This window comes from Musca autumnalis, unplaced genomic scaffold (assembly GCF_047663935.1).
Source record: "Musca autumnalis isolate F117 unplaced genomic scaffold, ASM4766393v1 scaffold_5, whole genome shotgun sequence".
Taxonomy (NCBI): domain Eukaryota; kingdom Metazoa; phylum Arthropoda; class Insecta; order Diptera; family Muscidae; genus Musca; species Musca autumnalis.
In genome coordinates this window covers 14,833,998-14,854,181 of record NW_027412088.1, presented here as the reverse complement: position 1 = coordinate 14,854,181, position 20,184 = coordinate 14,833,998, and the positions used below count along the sequence as shown (strand labels likewise).

At 34.2% G+C, this 20,184-nt stretch overlaps 2 protein-coding genes across 51 annotated transcripts in view; both read right to left on the bottom strand.

Moving 5' to 3' along the window:
• Pkn (serine/threonine-protein kinase N) overlaps positions 1 to 20,184 on the bottom strand; it is a 297,850-nt gene that overhangs the window by 115,407 nt on the left and 162,259 nt on the right. For 13 of the 50 annotated variants that reach the window (XM_073990847.1, XM_073990865.1, XM_073990852.1 and 10 more), the window contains exon 2: positions 15,880 to 16,395. The exons of the other annotated variants lie outside the window; for them this stretch is intronic. In XM_073990847.1, the coding sequence (XP_073846948.1) occupies positions 15,880 to 16,197 (318 nt within the window). In that variant the 5' untranslated portion in view covers positions 16,198 to 16,395. The remainder of the gene's footprint in view (positions 1 to 15,879; positions 16,396 to 20,184) is intronic. 50 annotated transcript variants of the gene reach the window in all.
• The window catches only part of LOC141405953 (uncharacterized), a 105,329-nt gene that overhangs the window by 60,300 nt on the left and 24,845 nt on the right, over positions 1 to 20,184 (bottom strand). The gene's annotated exons all lie outside the window — the stretch shown is intronic.

Below are 20,184 nucleotides of genomic sequence, written 5' to 3'. Positions count from 1 at the left end.
TTTTGTGAATGACAAAGTGTATATTTTCGATAAGAAATATTGGAATTAATGTCAATGACAAATTTCACAAGAATTTAATTTTTCACGGTTATTATCAGTAAATACAGGACAAGGTAACAGCACCGAATAGAACAGTGAGTTGTAAAATGCTCGGGGATTGATAAACATGATAGAAAATTATAGATAAATATTGATTTATTATACTTTTTACATAATTTTCTTTCATATGACAACAAGTGGCGCCCAACGTGGGGAAGCTGTAAATTTTTTAGAAATTATGACTTGTACTGTAGTGGAAATTCAAAATATATTGATAATAGAAAATATAAACAAAATTAAAAATTTTTATATATTTTTTCATATAACAAAAGGTGGCGCCCAACGTGGGTTAGGAGTAAATTCCTTAGAAATATACCTTGAACGGTAGTGGAAATTCGAAATATATTGATAATAGAAAATATAAAAAATATTAAAATATTTTATATATTTGTTGATATAACAAAAGGTGGCGCCCAACGTGGGTTAGGAGTAAATACCTTGGAAATTTACCTTGAACGGCAGTGGAAATTCAAAATATATTAATAATAGAAAATTTAAACAATATTAAAATATTTTATATATTTGTTCATATAACAAAAGGTGGCGCCCAACATGGGGCAGAAGTAAATTCCTTAGAAATTTACGATGAACGGTAGTGGAAATTCAAAATATATTGATAATAGAAAATATAAACAATATTAAAATATTTTATACATTTGTTCATATAACAAAATGTGGCGCCTAACGTGGGGCAGAAGTAAATTTCTTAGAAATTTAACTTGAACGGTAGTGGAAATTTAAAATATATTGATAATAGAAAATATAAACAATATTAAAATATCTATATATATAAAAATGGTGTAAAAATGTATAGTAATTCATAAAATGAGAACGGCTAGGCCGATTTCTGTAAAATTTTTTGTCAGTTATTCGTATTTTCGAGGAGAAGGTCTTTACGGAAGAAAATTTTGGAAAATCTCTCTGGAAAAGTCGGAAAATTGGAAAAATCGAAAATTGAGTTTTTGTATGAAATTTTATTCCTTCATAGCGAGACGAAGTTCGCCGGGTCCGCTAGTTTTATATATTTGTTCATATAAAAAAAGGTGGCGCCCAACGTGGGACAAGGTTAGAGTCCTTAGAAATTACAGTATCAAGTACAGTATAAAGTATAGTATCAAGTATCTTTTCGAGAAAACGAAATCTCAAAAGATACTTGATACTGTACTTTATGGTAGAACACCATCTATACTTCAAAATTATCATTAGCATTAAGGGAGTTTTTAAGAATGAAACATTTATTTGCATACTTTTAGGCGTTCGGGAATAATCTTGTTATACAATGTTAGACAGTTCATGTTTTTTATTTTATAAAACTTTACTAGGCGTTTACACAAAGACAGTATTGGCAAGACAATAGCAAAGTTACAAACCATTTTCACCAATACATTCATATTTTTCTCTATACATATTTAAAAATGTATAAATGTATTTGTGAAAAAGGTTTGTATTTTTGCTATTGTCTTGCCAATACTGGCATTTGTAAACGCAGGGTTAGAGTTATAACTTGGTTAATATTATGAAATTTTATTTGCATAATTATCATTGACAGTGGGTGGTGAGAAGTAAAGGGTTGCCAATAGTATTACTCCCTCTTTCCTACAAACCGAACATTAGCGCCAGTCAAAGTGACTAAGTAGAAAGGACATGCAGTTAAAGGCCAACTTGCCCACGATACAACGAATTAGTTTAATGTAATTTTCATGTACAAAGGTGGCGCCCAATGTGGGACCGGAACAGTGCTCTTAGAAATTTCAAAAATATTGTAGATTTTGTTAATGCATAACGCCATCTGTACTTCAAAATAAGAAAAAGAGAATCAGCCGGTTTGGTTTTGTGAAAGCTAAATACCCTCTATGACTGTACAAAAAAAAAAACACGACTCCTGAACCCAAATATCCTGTAAAAGAACCCTAAGTTAAAAATAACATATATGTTGGTGACAGAAAAAAAGTTCTGGAAGTTTTCAGGGTACATTTTCAGATTTCATAAACAGTAAGCCAAGTTATTCCATTACCAGAACCAATCAACTCAGTCTACAAAAATTCATAATCCTTCATATATACCACTTGGGCGGGGTTTTTTGAAATAAAATTATAGCATTAGCCTGGCAAAAAAAGAACTTTGCAGTTAGTCCCAATTTACATTAGGCAAGTTTACTTGCGGCAAGTCTCTGTTTGTGAGAGAGACACGTAAGGGGAATGGAAATGGAAAAATATTGCTCGTACCGGTAATTTTCAGGCAATTCCTTTTATTTGACATTATTTTCATTGTTTTGAAAACAAAACTTGTAGGAACAGAAGTGCCTTTTATAAACGAAAGAGGCAAATTTAAAAAGGAAGGATAAAAATTGCCGCAAGTAAACTCGCCTAATGTAAATCGGGACTTACGATTGCAACGACTACCCGCTTTAAAATTTCAAAACAATTAAGCGCAAAAGTTTTGAACTTTTGCGTAGGCGGTACCTGATGAAATAGTCCATCATGGAACTAATTTTGAGAGCTTTTTCTTTCCATAGGTATCCTGCCAACCAGCCATTTCATAGGATTTTTTAGAACGTTTGGGGACCAGCAAAATAAATTGGAAGTAGTGCAATGTGGACTAGTTCTATCACGGCATGTTTTGATGCAGTTCAAACGGAGTCGTGAAAAAGGCACTCCAGTCCTCACATTTTAACCGCATTTGGATGCAATCCAAAGAATCACATCCACTTGTCACATTTTAACAACATCCGGATGCAGTTCAACGGAGTCGGGAGAAAGGCACTCCAATTCCTCACAATTTAACAGCATCCGGATGCAGTCCAAACGGAGTCGTGAAAAGGCACTCCGTTCGCTACATTTTATTAGCAGTTGTTAGAGATCCCTACATGTACATAAATCAGTTTGTACATCTCTACAGGCTGCGGAATACATTTCCAAAAAGAGATAATCGTGTTAACATTTCCAAACATTTGTTAATACAAACTAAATAATATTTAATTTGTGAACATTTTTCCGGTAACTCACGAGAAGAAAATTTCCCAATGGAGTGCTGTTGGAGTACATGTCGAAATCTTAACTGGTGATGGGAAGACAATATCAAACCCATTTAGCAGATGAAGCACAAACAGTTCAGCTTGGATTAAATGGAGAGCGGAGGAAACACGCATGTTTGCGATTGAATTCAATGGAGAATTTTCATAATTTGTGTTAATGTAATAAATTTCTTAATATTTTTGTTTTACAAAAATAATAAATGCATTTTATTTGTTCTGGGATATTTTGTAATGGCTTGCACACATTCCGCAGAATGCCTGTATCAAAACACGTGCTTTCGACTGCCTCCTATTCTACCTCAAAGGGTTAGTTAAAATGCAATGCCAAAGGGTCAGTTAAAATGCAGTGCAATGGAGTGCCTCTTTCAGTAGTCACGCTCTTGTAAAAATCATGAGTGAAAATGCATAATTTGATGCACTTCCAGATCACTTGTACATATCATTTAACTGCCTCTTTGGAGGCAAACTTTTTGCTGGGTCATTATATCAGGAGGCATGAGTTTGTCCTCAATAACCCTGAAATGTCACTAGATTTTTGCGATTTTTTGTTTTTTAATTTTTTTGTGAGAGTAACTCGCTAAGTTGGACCAATCCATATTCCATATTCGAACTTAGTCTACGTATGGAGAAATATTACGATGTGCAAAGTTTGGATCAGAACATTTACTCTCTACGAAAGTTATCGTGGAGATGGTACCGGAAGGAATGGATCGCAATGGCACAACATCGAAGTTGATCTATGTATGTATAAAATATTATAAGTGGCAAAGTTTGGATCACATCAGTTGAGTTGTTGGTTATCGTTCGAACCAGCCAGCTAAACGACGGATATATGGGCTAAATCGTCTTTATATTGTCTGAAACGGATTTCAATCAAACTAAATGCGGAGGTTGTATAAAGGATACCCATGAACCGTGTGGCACAAGACTTGAATTTAAGGTTTAGACTCGAGGTCAGAGTATACTAAAACTATTGTTTCGATATTTTGGTTGGAAAAGTAGCTCTCAAAAAGGACTGGAGGTTGTGCAATGATGTTTTCTAACCACAAAGTATTCAAATTGAGGCTAATGCCTAGAAACGGAGCAAGTGGCGCCCAATGTAGGTAAGGATTTTACAGTATACTTAAAAACAAGTTTTCACCAACAATCAAGGGAGGGCAGGAGGATTTGCAATTACGTTTTCTAACCACAAAGAATTAAAATTGCGGCTAAAACTTTTCGAATCTATAAAACCAGAATCCAGTGGCGCCCAAGTGGGGCACAACTTCACAATACACCAAAAATAGTTTTCTCTAACATGTCAGAGGGGACAGAAGTATGTGCAATGAAGTTTCCTACCACAAAGCATTAAAATTGAAAGCAAAAATCTTAAAATGCCTAAAATCGGAGTTAAGTGGCGCCCAATGTGGAGCACGATTTCACAGTATACTAAAAAAAATAGTTTCCACCAAAGTGGAGGATGTGGTAGCATGTTTTCTTAGCGCTAAAAATTTAAATTGAAGTAGCAATCCTTAAAAACATAAAGTCGGTCCATGCTCTTAAATCGGACTGTGCGCAATAGTTTTCTCCAACATCCCAGAGAGAACAGGAGCTTTGGCAATGATTATTTGTAACCATCAATAACAAAAATTGGGGGCTAGAACTTTAAAATTGGAACCAGGTGGCGCCCAATTCACGCTATACTAAAAACTAGTTTCAACGAAAGTAGAGAATCTGGAAAACGTGGGGCACAATTGAGAATATATTACTAAAAAACTAGTAGCAACGGACTCTTCACAAAGGATTCGAGATGGAGACTTTCGCATAGCAAGGAGTTATTGTTGACTGATTCTATTTTTAATTGCAGAATATCGAAGTACCACATTTTTATAGGCGAGCCCGAATAATTTGAAGAGAAAATGCTGAGGAATTAAATATAGATATGTTTGACATGGCAGGAAATACAGCATTGTATAGGCATCATGAGGTATAGTCACAGTCGAAAATTGTTATGCTCCCATCAAGAAATAAACCAAAAACGGCTATTTTAAAGAGCGACTGACGAATATTCCCCAACGGTACCAAAAAAAGGAAAGGGTTTAAAAATGTTGGAAATTAAGACAACTCTTAAAATACACTGTGCAATATTTTTAAGGTGATCTTGTGCAAACAATTCGAGCTTAGGATTTTTTGAAAGTACAGACCCATATGACAAGAAACCTTAGTTGGGTTTTGTTGTGTCAGATCCACCTCCGATTTTATGGCCCCATCTAAACATGTTTAAATATTGAGTTTTAAAGAAACCAATGCGAATCTTCTTCTGACCTCTGAAGCAAATTTGTAGATAAGGACAAGAATATAATATTTGGAGAAATAATGAACTCGAAAAACTACATTTATTGCCTCAAATTTCAAAATATATGCAAAAATTCCACAATTTTTATACATTTCGCACCGTTTCTCTAAAACCGTTATTTTTTCTGAATATTTTCTTTTGGAAAAATATTCCCTTGAATGTAATACACAACTCTTTAGAACATATTATTGTTGTAAAATGCCTCTATCCCGTTGTTTTCAATTATTTCTCAACGACGATTTAATAAATATGTCAATAATGTGGTGAAATCCGAAATGCGAGAATAAACTGTTGGTGTGAACTGTGTTTGAAATACCTGTTGTAAAAGTTATGATGCAGAATAACAACATGAAGTTATCATTTTAGAGTTTCAGAATGTTCTGAAGAATTGTTGAGAACATTATTTGGAAGATTTTTGCAAAAGTTTACTTGGTTCAACTCCCAGTAGTTTAGCTGATACTGACCAGAATTTTAGCAATTATGTAAAATTGCCTATATTTTATAGATTTTGATGTCGCAGATGGAGTTTTTCTTATGTGGGTTTTGCAAAAGATAAGTTTTCCAAATTCCTATTCGTTTCTGAGATAAAGGCATGATAAATGCAAAAAAGTGTAGATTTAGCCCGGTTTAGAAAGGACATAAAATCCGAACTGGATCTAACAGGACAAACCCTACTAGGGTTTTTGTAGTCTAAATATGTACTTTCAAAAAATGCATACTAGAAGTTGTTTGCATTTTCAGTGTTGCATAGTGATATGGATAATATGGGGCCCAACGTGGGTTGTGATTTGCAATATAATAAACATGTGAGTTCCATGGAAATCACAGATACGACATCACAGAAATCTCAACTGCCCCAAGAACTCAGGAGGCATTACGTTTGTACGTAGACATTACGCTGAGACATATTTAGTCACATTAAAATATTGCAATGTTCCTATCATAGAACCTTGTGTGTACCAGGCTACCAGGCATACATGCGGACATATACCCAGCAGAAATACCCATTACAAAACCCCCTACTAACTCGTTATTTTAACAACAGCATGACGCGTGAAGTAAGTAGTTATTTTTTGGCCACTTAAATAAGTAGTCGCGACTTTTAGTAACTTCAGTTAAAAAAAAAAACTTATTTAAAAAATAACAACTTATTTCGCGCGACATACCCTTGAAAAGTAATGGGTAAGTAGGGGATTTTGTAATGAGTATTTTTGCTGGGTCAATGTTTCTATCGTCCATATCTTGAGTCACAATCCCATACATAACATTTAAACAAAATTAAACACCTTTTTAGTAATAGATAAGCCATCTATAACTCAAATCAAACAGTTTCAAAGATATATATTAAAACTAGATGGGACATTTCCATTGTTACTATACATCGGCAGATGGCGCTGGGGTTCTAACATTATGTCATGTTACAATATTGTGACATGAAATTATGTTATATTTTACATTTGTGTACGCTTTTGTTTCTGATGTGTTCTGTTTATTGTATGTTATACATAAAGGCCCTCTATACTTGAATATTAAAATTTAATTGCCTTATGCATTATGTCCAATCTTTACCATTGTATGTCTTTGACATTTTTTATTGGCATCTTTCTAAGAAAGAAAATTCGAGGACAATTAAACAAGACTCAATCCCAAATTACTGTGAATATCTGTTTTGGTAACTTGTCTGCAGTTACACAAAGGGCATATATCAGTATTTGACCGTGAAGACCCAGGTCATTCCGGATCATTGAAGGCTAGGAATTGGGAAGACTAAAACAGACATTGAAAAAATAATATATGTAATAAATGTGATAATTATTAGCATTGAGTAACCTTAAACTCCAAGGCGTAATAACAAAAGTTCGAGAAATATCTAATGATTTGCAAATTCTTCCTACAATGGTATGTACATTAAAAAAACTTAATTTTAAGTTATAATGCCATCTAAACTTCAATTATTCGGTATAAGAAACAAATGGTTTGCATACTTTTGGGCGTATTGTAACTATATCCAAGCTTATTGCTTTGAAGAGTTCAAATAACATTGGACTATTCAAAATACTGTGTGGTTATTAAGAACTCCAACCAACCAAGCGGACCTGTCCGACCAGTAGGATTATACAAGTGGAGAAATATGAAATATTGAAATATGATCCATATATTTCTAATACTAATGTTTTTTTCACTAAAAACTTTTTATTTGTGATCAAAAATGTCCAACGAGAATAGTATATTTTTTAAAGAGAATATAAATTTTAACGTTTCAAATGATACTTTCTCTTAGAAACATCATCGATGGGGGATATTGATAAAATGGCGCCTTTTCCAACCAAAAGGTTTAGCAAAATTTAAGGCTTCTTTTCAGTCGGCACAGGTCCCACATGTACAAATTTCCTAAAACTTTATATCTTCTATTTATCACACCGACAATCGGATACAATTCGAAAATTTACTTAAGTTTGTGTGATCAGTGCCATGTTATTTTGTTATATGTATATTTAGTTAAGTTTTTTTGTTTTGTTAAAGATATCAAAATCAATTTTCTACAAGTGGCGCCCAACGTGGGTCTCGGGCAATATCAATAAATCTTAGAAAAATAAATAAAATAAAATATTGCCAACCGATAACACAAAGCCACATGACAACAAAGTATAGATCATCTTAAATTTATCTCTCAAATTATCCTTAGCAATCTCCTCAAACATCTTTGGAATGTCATGGCATAAACATATTTTTTTCATGCCGCCGGTGATATTGAGGCTACATAGTAATGCATGTCATTTTATATGGCCAACGTTTTCCGTCATCACCTTACAATCAACGCTATCAGCATAATTATCAACACTGCCGTCAGTGTCATTCTGGTCAACAACATAATCATTAAAAAGCAAAAATGTTGTTGGACAGCGGCGGCGTCGTCGTCGTCGTCATAGTCATAACATGCCAAGCGGCTATGTAATAAAAATGGACAAACATATTTCCTTAACTTTTGCCACGAGTGCCATTGCACGGCATGATATCAGTTGGAACTTTCCAAAGCCAAATGTGTGTCATCTAATATTGTGTAATTGCATGTTGCGGGCACAGCAGCCACCTAGCTAGGCAAGCTAGACGCATCAGGTTCAAATGCCCCACCGACCTCCAATGATGAGTGTCCCATTATGCCAGTCCACCAGCCAGCTAGCCAGTCAGTGAGCCACCCAGTTAGCCATTCAACCATCTGTCATAAATGTAGCAAAGGCAGGCAATTACAACATACATGCAAACTGACAGACAGACAGTCATCCATACACAGACAGTTACAGATAAGTATATTTGTGGACACACATGAACAGATTTTGCTACTGTTGGGCAAAACACCAGGTGCCCAGTGAACAGCAGCAGCAGCCGCATGGCTAACTCATCATCGTCATCACCACCATGAGCAGCCATGTTCGTCACCATCTTCCAATTTTGTTGTAATGCTTGCCTCAGGTAGCAGGCACATTACCACCACTTATAGCCAGCCAGCTGGTAGTAGTACCTGGGTACGATGAGGCAGCAACACCTATCCCATGATGCTAGTCTTTTTTTGCCTCAGTTTTCATATCAGAAAGTTTATGCTCTGCCTCTAACGGTAATTTTAGCTAGCTACACTTCTTATGTTGTAATATTTGTTCTCTTTTTTGCATGTTTTGTTCTGTCTTAGACATTATATAAACTGTTTTAAAAAGTAAACTGTTTATCATACCATAATTACTGGTCAGGTCTTCTTTTTTTGCCTTCCTCTATTTGTTGCCATAACTACTGGGATTCATAGGTGGAGTGTGTGGAAACTTTTGCCATAACTGTCCATTCTGGTTTCTTTTTTTCTATTTTATTATTCATGTTTTTGTGTGAGTGTGTGTGTTTTTTTTTCAGTTCTTTATATGAAAATCTATTATTCTATTTTTTTCGTTGCTTCGAGACTAGTTATACCATCTAATCAATATCTCTTCACCTGTTATTTTCCCATTGTATGTTTTTCCTATTGTTGGTTTTGTTGTTTTCTTTTTTAGTTTTTCGTGGAAGTGACCATGAAAATTAATTCAATTACAGTTTGTAGCAGTTAGCTATGTAAGTAAAACATAAAAAAAAACAAAATGTGCAAATGGATGTAGATTTTCTGTACAAATAGTACTGATGAAGCACACTAAAGTCGGCAATTTGATCTGACCAAGTGGGAGATAAAGGTGCCCTTATTTTCTTATATTTCCAATATATTTTAACTATTATAAGACTCCTGCGGTACTCTCACTCTCTTCTGCTTATGCCCGTTAAAGATTATTGGTTGCACAAATCACTCTAGCGCTCTGTTAATGCTTTTGCTAACAGCGCGTTAGCAGAGCACTGTTAAAGTTAACAGAGCTATTAAATGAAATATCTTTTTTAGGGGCTTTACTGAAAATTCTGCCAGGACAACATGACTACCATTGGAAAACTTATCGAGACAGCTATCACCTGGGCTAATAATATCTTTAAAAAATATTGCCCGATGTCGGATATTTACAGTTTTTTGGGGGTGACCCTGCCATCAGGACAATTATTTCGACCACAGATCCTGTAAGGAAAATTCTGCCAGGACAACATGACTACCATTGGAAAGCTTCTCGAAACAGCTATTCCCTGGGCTAATAAAATCATTCAAAAAAATTGCCTGATGTCAGACATACAGTTTTTGGGTGGTGACCCTGCCATCAGGACAATTATTTCGACCACAGATCCCTTAAGAAAATTCTGCCAGGACAACATGGCAGCTTACCGAGACAGCTATGCCATGCGATAACAAAATATTTAAAAAATATTGCCCGATGTCGCGATATTTACAGTATTTGGGATAAACCCTGCAATAAGGATAATAATTTTGACAACATATCCTTTAAAAAAATTCTGCTAGGACAACATGGGTACCATTTTTCCTGGAGACCTTTGTGTCTCCGATAGAGTGATTTGAGTCTTGGCTAGAGTGATTGAGTCTTGGCTAGAGTGATTCGAGTCTTGGCTAGAGTGATTCGAGTCTTCGCTAGAGTGATTTGAGTCTTCGCTAGAGTGATTTGAGTCTTCGCTAGAGTGAGTTGAGTCTTCACTAGAGTAATTTGAGTCTTCGCTAGAGTGATTTGAGTCTTCGCTAGAGTGATGTGAGTCTTCGCTAGAGTGATGTGAGTCTTCGCTAGAGTGATGTGAGTCTTCGCTAGAGTGATGTGAGTCTTCGCTAGAGTGATGTGAGTCTTCGCTAGAGTGATGTGAGTCTTCGCTAGAGTGATGTGAGTCTTCGCTAGAGTGATGTGAGTCTTCGCTAGAGTGATGTGAGTCTTCGTTAGAGTGATTTGAGTCTTCGCTAAGTAAAGCTAAAATATATTGGCACAAAATTTCGAAAAATGTTGAGACTTTCATGCGCACAAGAATGGCACGTAACAATATTTCAAATTAAACACTATTTTAAAGGTAAAGTACACAGTGACTGGCATCCTTTTTGGAGCATCTTGTTACCTCTAAGAGATGAAATATGATTGGGTATTCAGATTGAATGGGTGCCACAGAAATGTTTGCGACATTTCAGCCATGTCAAACTTCTGTGCATGTGGTGTCGTAAGGCACGCCGCACAGTATTGTCGTTTCCATACAAAAGTGGACAAATGTAGAAGGCTTTGAGGGCACAGGAATGAAAAATATCAACTTTTGTCCATATCGGTTCAGATTTGTATATAGCCCCCATATATATATCTTTCCCCGATTTAACCAAAACTCGTTCAATATTGATCGAATAGCCTTCAAATTTAATATGTGTTATTTTCTTAGGCCCATGAATAGCTACACCGATTTTCACAAAAATAGGTTCAGATTTGCATATAGCCCCCATATATATCTTTTCCCGTTTTTGCCAAATTTCGTTCAATTTTGATCGAATAGCCTTAAAATTTAATATGTGTTATTTTCTTAGGCTCCTGAGTAGTTTCACTGATTTTCGTAAACATCGGTTCAGATTTGGATATAGCCCCCATATATCTCATTCCCCGATTTTTCTATAACTTGGTCAATTTTAATCGAAAAGCCTTCAAATTTTATATGTGATATTTTCTTAGGCCCCTGAGTAGTTTCACCGATTTTCGTAAAAATCGATTCGGATTTGGATATAGCTCCCATATAGCTCCCAGCGTTCATAAATTGTTGATGAATTATTGCAACTATAATTAATATTTCTAATATGATCGTTATAGGAAAAAATTGACAAAGACTGTGCTTTGTTTACAAAATCTCAAGTGTGCCCTTGGGCGCCCAATGTGTATCAGTTTATAAAGAAATAATTCGCTTTAATCCTCACAAGTTCCCTTAATAGATTACTGCACAACAGAACTCACTTCCAAGAATTGGAGAAAGATTTCTTGGTTGATTCCACTTTAAAAAGTTAATATGTTAAAATTGGCGCCCAACGTGGGGAAGGAGCTAAACTCCTTTACACAATACAATGTGTAAAACTAAAGGTATTCAATTATATCACAGCATAGTGCACACTATGATATTTTTGGAATTACAAAATCCAGATTTGGGTGTCCTCAGTTGAAGAAAGTGATCTTTGGCGCCCAATACAGTAGAGAAGATCCGTTGGGGTCTTCTATAGAACAGAAGATCTCCGTCGGGGTATTATTTAGAATGAAAGAACTCGGTAGGGGTCTTCGTTAGAATAGAAGACGTCCGTGGTGGTTTTTTTAACGCAATAAATTATTTCCGTGGTATTCTATAATATCTTCACTGAGTCATTGTTACTATGAACAGACCAATTTTCCAAAGAAATATATTTATGTCACATAAGAAGTTTTAAAAGTTTCAGGAGTAAAAATGTTTGTGTCCAATAAATTAATTGTTTAATTTTCATTTTTTTTTTTTAATTATATTTTTTTAGTGTGATATAAAATTAAATTTTGCCTGTGTGCCACTGTGGGCTGGTACTGTGTTTTTTAATAAAATAAAATAAATTAAAGTAAAAAGGGGAGAGGGAAAAATTCACGGGAAATGACATCCAAAATAATGCGCTTATTTTTTAGATCCATTTCTGATTGTAACAAAGTAGAGTAGGGCAATCTAGTTCCTGGAGCGGATCGATCTTTCTAGTTCCTTTCCCCAAAAGGAACTAGTTCCTTAATATAGTTCCATAGTTCCGAGAGCGATATAGTTCAATAAATCATTCTCTTTCATCGTTCATTATATTTCCTTCATTCCAAATAGTTCCGAGAGCGATATAGTTCAATGCATCTTTCTCTTTGGTCGTTCTATTTATTTCCTTCGTTACAAATAGTTCCGAGAGTGAAGTAGTTGAACGAACTTTCACTTTTTGTATTTATCTTTTGGAGGATAAATTGACAAAATAAGTAAATTGCAGAGATATAACGAGGATGTGATTTATGTTTATTTAAGAATGTGGCCGCATTTGAATGATGAAGGAAACGAACGTGAAAGATCGAAGTAAGTATGGAATTAAATTAAGAAAATAAATTATACAAATGAAAGGAATTATATGCACGGTTGGAACTATGTATATGAACTTAAGGAACTATATAAATGCAATAGCCGGATATAGTTCCAATAGTTCCTTGTCCGGAATAGTTCCTTGGAACTAGTTCTTTCCGGAACTACACAACTCTATAACTGGAGGCATAAGAGCGAGGGTATAATAAAAAGTTTTCTTAGTAAATCACATTGACTAAAGAGTTGGACCAATTGGCGCCCAACGTGGGGCAAATGCCCACAATTTCAATAGCAACTTATTCCCGGGTTCTGATTATTTTTAATTGAAAACAAAAAATGTTGCGAGGGCTGTTCGATAACTTTCTGGCCTATGCAACACTATACGTTGTCAGGCGTCATTTGTTGTGGATGTTCTCACAGAATGAAGGGCGGTTGGGTTATTGTCGTGAGCCTCGAAAATATTTCAGTAGTGGAAATATTTTCCTCAAGATTCATCCACCAAGGAATATAGAAATGGAAAAAAGGAAAAGAAAATGCAATCTTTTAGAATTTGGAAGTAAGAACAGTAATGGTTCTTTATTGAATTCAGTGAAACAAAGCGGCTGCTTACCAAGGACAACAGTACTGGTTGATGCTTAGTTAACAAGTGTTTATTATGAAGAAAATTACAATGTAAGTTTAATAAGGAAATTCAGAGAGAGAGAGAGAATGAGAGCATACAAGGTACAATTAGGGATGCCGAATAGAAATATTTCGGAATACTGAAAAATAGAAATAGGGTTGCCAGTTGAGGAAATCCAGCGTAAATACAGTGACTTGAAAAGATCACTTCGCAAACAAACGAATAGAATTTACTTGTGATAATTTTCGTCCCATCGTTTTTCACAACTTTCGACGTGGATAACCACTGGTTTAATGAATTCAATCGTGGCCGACATTCGCTAAAAACCATGGTCGTGAGAGTCGTCAAAAACGGCCGTGGTGCCAGAAAAAATTAAGCCGTGCGTGAACGGATAATGCAAGATCGCCATGTGAGATAGAGGCATCCTTGGGCATTTTTTTCCACCAGCATACTTTGGATATTACATGACACCAGTCTGTAGAAAAGATTTGTTCTCGTTGGATCCAGCACTTTTATAAGATCATCACTGACGACGAATCTATGTGTGTAAGTCAAAAACAAAACAGCAATCGACCGTGGAAGCAAATGGTCGCCTGTTTCTTCGGCTAAACTGACAATGTTGGTACTATACGACTTAAGGAAGGTAGGACGCTTAATTCTGAGTGGTACACTACAATTTCTTTGCCTAAAGCCTCGTGAGAAATTCGAAAAACGAATAAGAGAAGACGAATCATTCTGCATCATGACAATGCGAGGTCTCACACATCGATTCAAACCAGCGCCTGTTTGACCGAAAAAAAAAACGTGAAATTGATGGGTGGTCATCCGCCGTACTGCCCTGACTGGGGATCCAATGACTTTATTTTATTCCAGCATATCAAGAAAAAAAGGCGTGGCCAACGATTTTCGTAGACAGAAGTTACAGCATCTTCAAAACCCATGTTTTGGAGGTGTCTCAATTGGAGTGAAAAAAGTGCTTCAACAATTGGTTTGAGCGCATGAACAACTTTATAAATCATGCTGGAGACTACTTAGGAAAACAATAAAACTATTTTTGTTGGCAACTATTCGCGTTCCATTGTTAGGCCATACATTTTTCTTGATCCCCTCGTAAGTAACTAGTGTCGAATTAAAGGTCTGATGTTCTTCTTTCAACATAATGCAACGTCATATAAAGAGTAAAAATATCGATTGCATGCAAAAGTTTTTAGCTCGATTTTTTCGACATTCCTCATAGGCATCCGTTATCTCCAGAAATAATTGGCGATCGGAAGAAATTTGCGACTTCTATAGTGATTAGAAATTAAAAGGTTTAGATGACACCAGGCGGAGAACTTTTTAAGCTACGCAAAACAGTCATGTATCAATGGAAAACTGAGAAATTCTACTTCACGGTGCTCTTGAACCAACATTAAATGGAAGGTGCTTACCCTTCGGAAGTTTTTGCGGATTCTGAAACTACAATGTTCATTGATGAGAAAAATAAATAAAAAGGACTAAAGAAAATGTTGTAGCTATGAAAATTCTCTACAAGCAAAATCGTGAAAACCTAAAAAACCCTTAAAAATGTCAACTTGAATCGCGATTTATTTAAAAAGCGATATGGCAATTTTTTGTTTTTTTTATTTTTCTCATCTGTGAACATTGTAGTTTCAGAATCCGCAAAAATTCCACAGGTGTAAGCACCTTATATTTAAATTTTGTTCAAGAGTTCCGTGATTTTCCAATAGTGCCAGAAATAATACAGATCATTTGACATAAAATATATCGATCCAACAACAAATTATTTTAAAATATATATTGTATTTATTATTTTATATGTATTTTTAAAGTAATTCAGCTCAACAACCGCAGTTTTATTGCTTTTAATTTTTAAACAGCAATCATTTAAAATGAGGTGTGGACAGAAAGACTAAAATTTCCGATTTCGTCACAAATCCTCATGAGTTTTCTTATGGTGAGAAGGGTTTGTGGCCAATGGCAGTATAATACATTATACTTATTATATAGCTAAAATATGTTTCCTATGACCAGTGTAGCGATATTGTAAGAACAAAATAGGGTATTTCAAATACCTGAAAATATATATTATTGCTTGAACCATATATTTTGTGTTAGGGACCATAATGATACAAAATATCTTGTTGAATCAACAATATACATTTTTTATAATTTTTAAATATCCTATTTTGTTCTTAGAAATGAGTGTGAGTGAGTTCTTAGAATGAGTGGAGAAAGTTTTCTGTTCTTTAGCAATATTAAATCAAAGCTGTTAAAATTAAGGAAATTAATTTTTTTTCTTAAGATTACCTCTGTATCGGTATCGTAGAATACCGACGATGCATGTGTACTAACGGTGACACAGACAGTGCCGCGTCTTAAGGATTTCAACGAACCCTTTGAGATTTTTCGTACACGTATCGATTTCAACGAACGCGAACGTTGCAATTCCATATCCGGTGCTGAATTGTGACGATGGCGTGGTGTCGTCGTTGCTGAGGCAGGTGTGGTGACAACGGAGGGCGGTTGCCCGGAGGTGGGAGGTTTTTTCAGGGGTGAGGTATTGGAGGAATTTTGGGAGGTTAACACGCTTAGGTGGGTTTTAATACGTAAATATAAATTATGCATTAGAGAGATGGCGGCGGAGGCTTTGGTTTTCAATTACATGAAATTCAATTATTTGGTGTCGACGGCAAGTTTCGAGGCGTTATGGCACTGTTTTTTGTTATTTTCTTTAACCTTTTTTTTGGTTATTTTTCTCACACTCTTTACTAATTTATCATTTTGGTTGTTGTTGGTGCTGTGTTTTTCTTAGTCATTTAAATTCTAAGGAAAAATAAGAGGAAAACATTTTTGAACGTGTTCCATTATTTTTTTTTTATTCTAAGAATTTTTGGTAATATTTTTCAATACGTTATTGCCGTTGCTGTTGTTGTTGTAACTGTTATATTATATTACACGAGAAAAACAAGAAGAAAAAATACATTTGCTTCCTTAGTTAGGCTTGGTGAACTTTTTGTTTTGTTTTATAGGCCACCAACCACTTTGCTGTGGCTGGCTTGTCGTTAAACTTGTTCGGCCCATTAATCACTGCTGTTGTATTAAATTCAAGTATTTGTTTTTGTGTTATGCTCTTCTTTTAATATGAGCTTGTTGAGGTTGTTGTGGAGCAACGCTAGTAGCTAGCCACTGCTTATATTCTATGGTCGTCGGCTGTTTGGTCGTCGTTTAGTGTTTTTTTATTATTACCTTCTTTTATTTTTATATAAATTTTCACACTTATATTTAGTTGAGGCTATAGAGAGGCGGCGATATAAAATTGGGTTATTTTTAAACCGGCTACTGTTTACCGTAAATGAGGAGTTTGTTGTACTTGAGAGAAAATATAAATAATTAAATTGTATTTAAATGCAATAATAATAATAGGAAGTTTGGAGAGGAGTTAAGGGGTGGAAGGAGCACAGAAATGAAAAATAAAATGCGTCATTCGCTGGAAAAGTCAATGTTCCATTGGCTGGCCAAGCCAATGTATCATTGGCTGAAGAAGCCAATGTGCCATTGACTGGCTACCATCAATTGGAAAATTCATTGAGTGGATCCATTGACATTGAAAAATAGTAACCAATTCCATAGACTACACCTTTTTCTGATGTAATTCGAAACATTTTAGTTGTAATTCGTAACATTTCATTTGTAATTCGAGAATTCTATTTGTAATTCGTAACTTTCCATTTGTAATTCGAATTATTCTATTTGTAATTCGAATTATTCTATTTGAAATTCGAATCATTCCATTTGTAATTCGAATTATTCCATTTGAAATTCGAATTATTCCATTTGTAATTCGAATTATTCCATTTGTAATTCGAATTATTTCATTTGTAATTCGAATTATTTTATTTGAAATTACAAAGGAAATCATTCGAATTACAAATGGAATAATTCGAATTTCAAATGGAAAAATTCGAATTACAAATGGAATAATTCGAATTACAAATGGAAAGTTACGAATTACATATGGAATAATTCAAATTTCAAATGGAATAATTCGAATTACAAATGGAATATTTCGAAGTACAAATGGAATATTTCGAATTACAAATGGAATAATTGGAATTACCAATGGAATTCTCGAATTACAAATGAAATGTTACGAATTACAAATAGAATTCTCGAATTACACTTAAAATAATTCGAATTACATCTGAAAAAGGGGTAGATAAATATATAAATATTCTCCAATCAGTAGTCAAATAGTAAAATTCCAAATACTCGTAAATGTCTCATTACAACTTCTGTTATGTTTTTTTTTCTTTTCTTTTTATTAAAGACCAACCATTTAAAATTGCCTACTGCCACTGTTGCTACAAAATAATGCTGTTGTTGTTGCTGGTTTCCTCTTTATTGTCATTGCTGTTATTATTAAGGAAGCTATAACTTACATTGTTTACAAGCAAAAAAGGAACAATAAAAACACCGGTTTAAAACATGTAAATAGATGACATCTTCCGCAGAAGAGAAGAAAAACAAAACACAATTTATAACTCTTCCCGCAATAAACACCGCAGAAGCTAAAACTCATTTTTGCTATTATGGGATGGATAGCGGCAGACATTTGCGTCAGAGAGCTCCGCATCCAAATGGAATGTATTCTCTTTGGTGTGGATGTGGCAATGGTGGGCAAAGTAGGGAAGTTAATATAAATTTAATAATTAACAAGTAAAAAAGTATCAGTTGACTTTGTCGACAGAGATATATGTACCCTCAGCCTGTGTATATTGAAATACGTATGTATTTAGGGGGTTTCAAAAATTTTGGGCGTTTAAACCGACAAAAATGTTGATTAAGATTAAAGATCAAAAAGTTTTGCGGAGGAGATACTAAAAGGAATGGATCGACATTGACCGTTATGTAAGTGGATCTCCAGCCACAACATATGGTGCCATAGGGGGTTTTTACACTCTTCGGGCTGTTTGCTCATGAAGTGTGGACTTGCCCATAAAAAAACTTTTACCATCGTAATTGAGGCAGCGAATGCAAGTTGCTTCAACAAAAATCAAATTGATTCGATATCAGGTCTTAAAGTGAATTTATCCAAAATTTTGTGTGGGAGGTACCCGAAGGTGTGAAAAAATATAGTCCATATTTGAAACTGATCCATATCTGGTAGATATATTAGAATGTGTAAAGTATAGACCAATTCGGCCAGTCCTTTCAAGAGTTACCGTACGAAAAATTTTTCCGAACATTTTTGAACTTTTATGGGGGAGGTACCTGAAGGAGTGGACCGATATGGCTTATGTTCAAACTTAAACTATGTTTGGACAAAAGACCAAATTTTGGACCGAATCGGCAGATCCGTTCGAGAGTTATCTTGCGCTCCAACCACCTCACACGGTGTCATATGGGTTTTTTTGCAACTTTCAGGCTATTTTCTCAGGAAGTGTGGACTTGCCCCTGATGAAACTTGTACCGTCGTATAGGGGGCAGTGAATACAAGTTGCTAAAACAAAAATCAAAGCGATTCGAAAGATGGTCCCAAACTAAACTTTTTCGAAATTTTGTGTGGGAGGTACCCGAAGGAGTGGACCGATTGAGTCCATATTGAAAACTTATCTAAGCCTGGTACACATTTCACGACGGTTACTCCCTTCAAGAGTTATCGTGCACACAATTTTTCCGAACGTTTTCGAACTTTTGTGGGGGAGGTGCCGGAAGGAGTGGACCGATATAGCCTCTTGAACTTTGAACTTAAACTAAGTTTGGGTAAAATATTACGAAAGCCAAAATTTGACCGAATCGTTTTATCCGTTAGAGAGTTATCGTGCGCTCCAGTCAGCCAGCTAGACAGACGGACGGACATTGCTCAATCGACTCCAAATTGTCTGAAACACATTTCGTCCAAACATGCTTGGGGTCTAAAACCATTATTTCGATGAGGCACATTTTGCCCATATGAAAGTGTATATACCCTCGTTAGCATAAATGCTGAGGTTATAAAAATTATAATTTATTTATTATTTTTAATTTATAATTTTGTATGTTATATTTTTTCTTTTTAATTTATAATCGTTTAGTTTATAATTTTTTAATTTATAATTTTTTTAATTTGTAATTTTTTAATTTAAAATTTTTTATTTTACAATTTTTTAATTAATAATTTTCTAATTTATAATTTTCTACTTTATAATTTTTTTAATTTATAATTTTTTAAATTATTATCGTTTAGCTTATACTTTTTTAATTTATAATTGTTAAAATGGAAAATTCTATAATTTATTATTTTTATAAATTACAATTTTTATAATTTAAAATTTTTATAATTTTTAATTTATAATTTTTATAGTTTATAATTAATAATTTTTATAATTTATAATTTGTGTACTTTATAACTTACAATCTTTACTTTTTATAATTTATAATTTTTATAATTGTTATAATTTTTATAATTTATAATTTTTTAAATTTATAATTTTTATAATTTAACAGTTTTATAATTTGTGTTTTTTTTTAATTTATAATTTGTATAATTTATAATTATTATAATATAATTTTTATAACTTATAATTTTAATAATTTATATTTTGTATAATTTATAATTTGTATAATTTATAA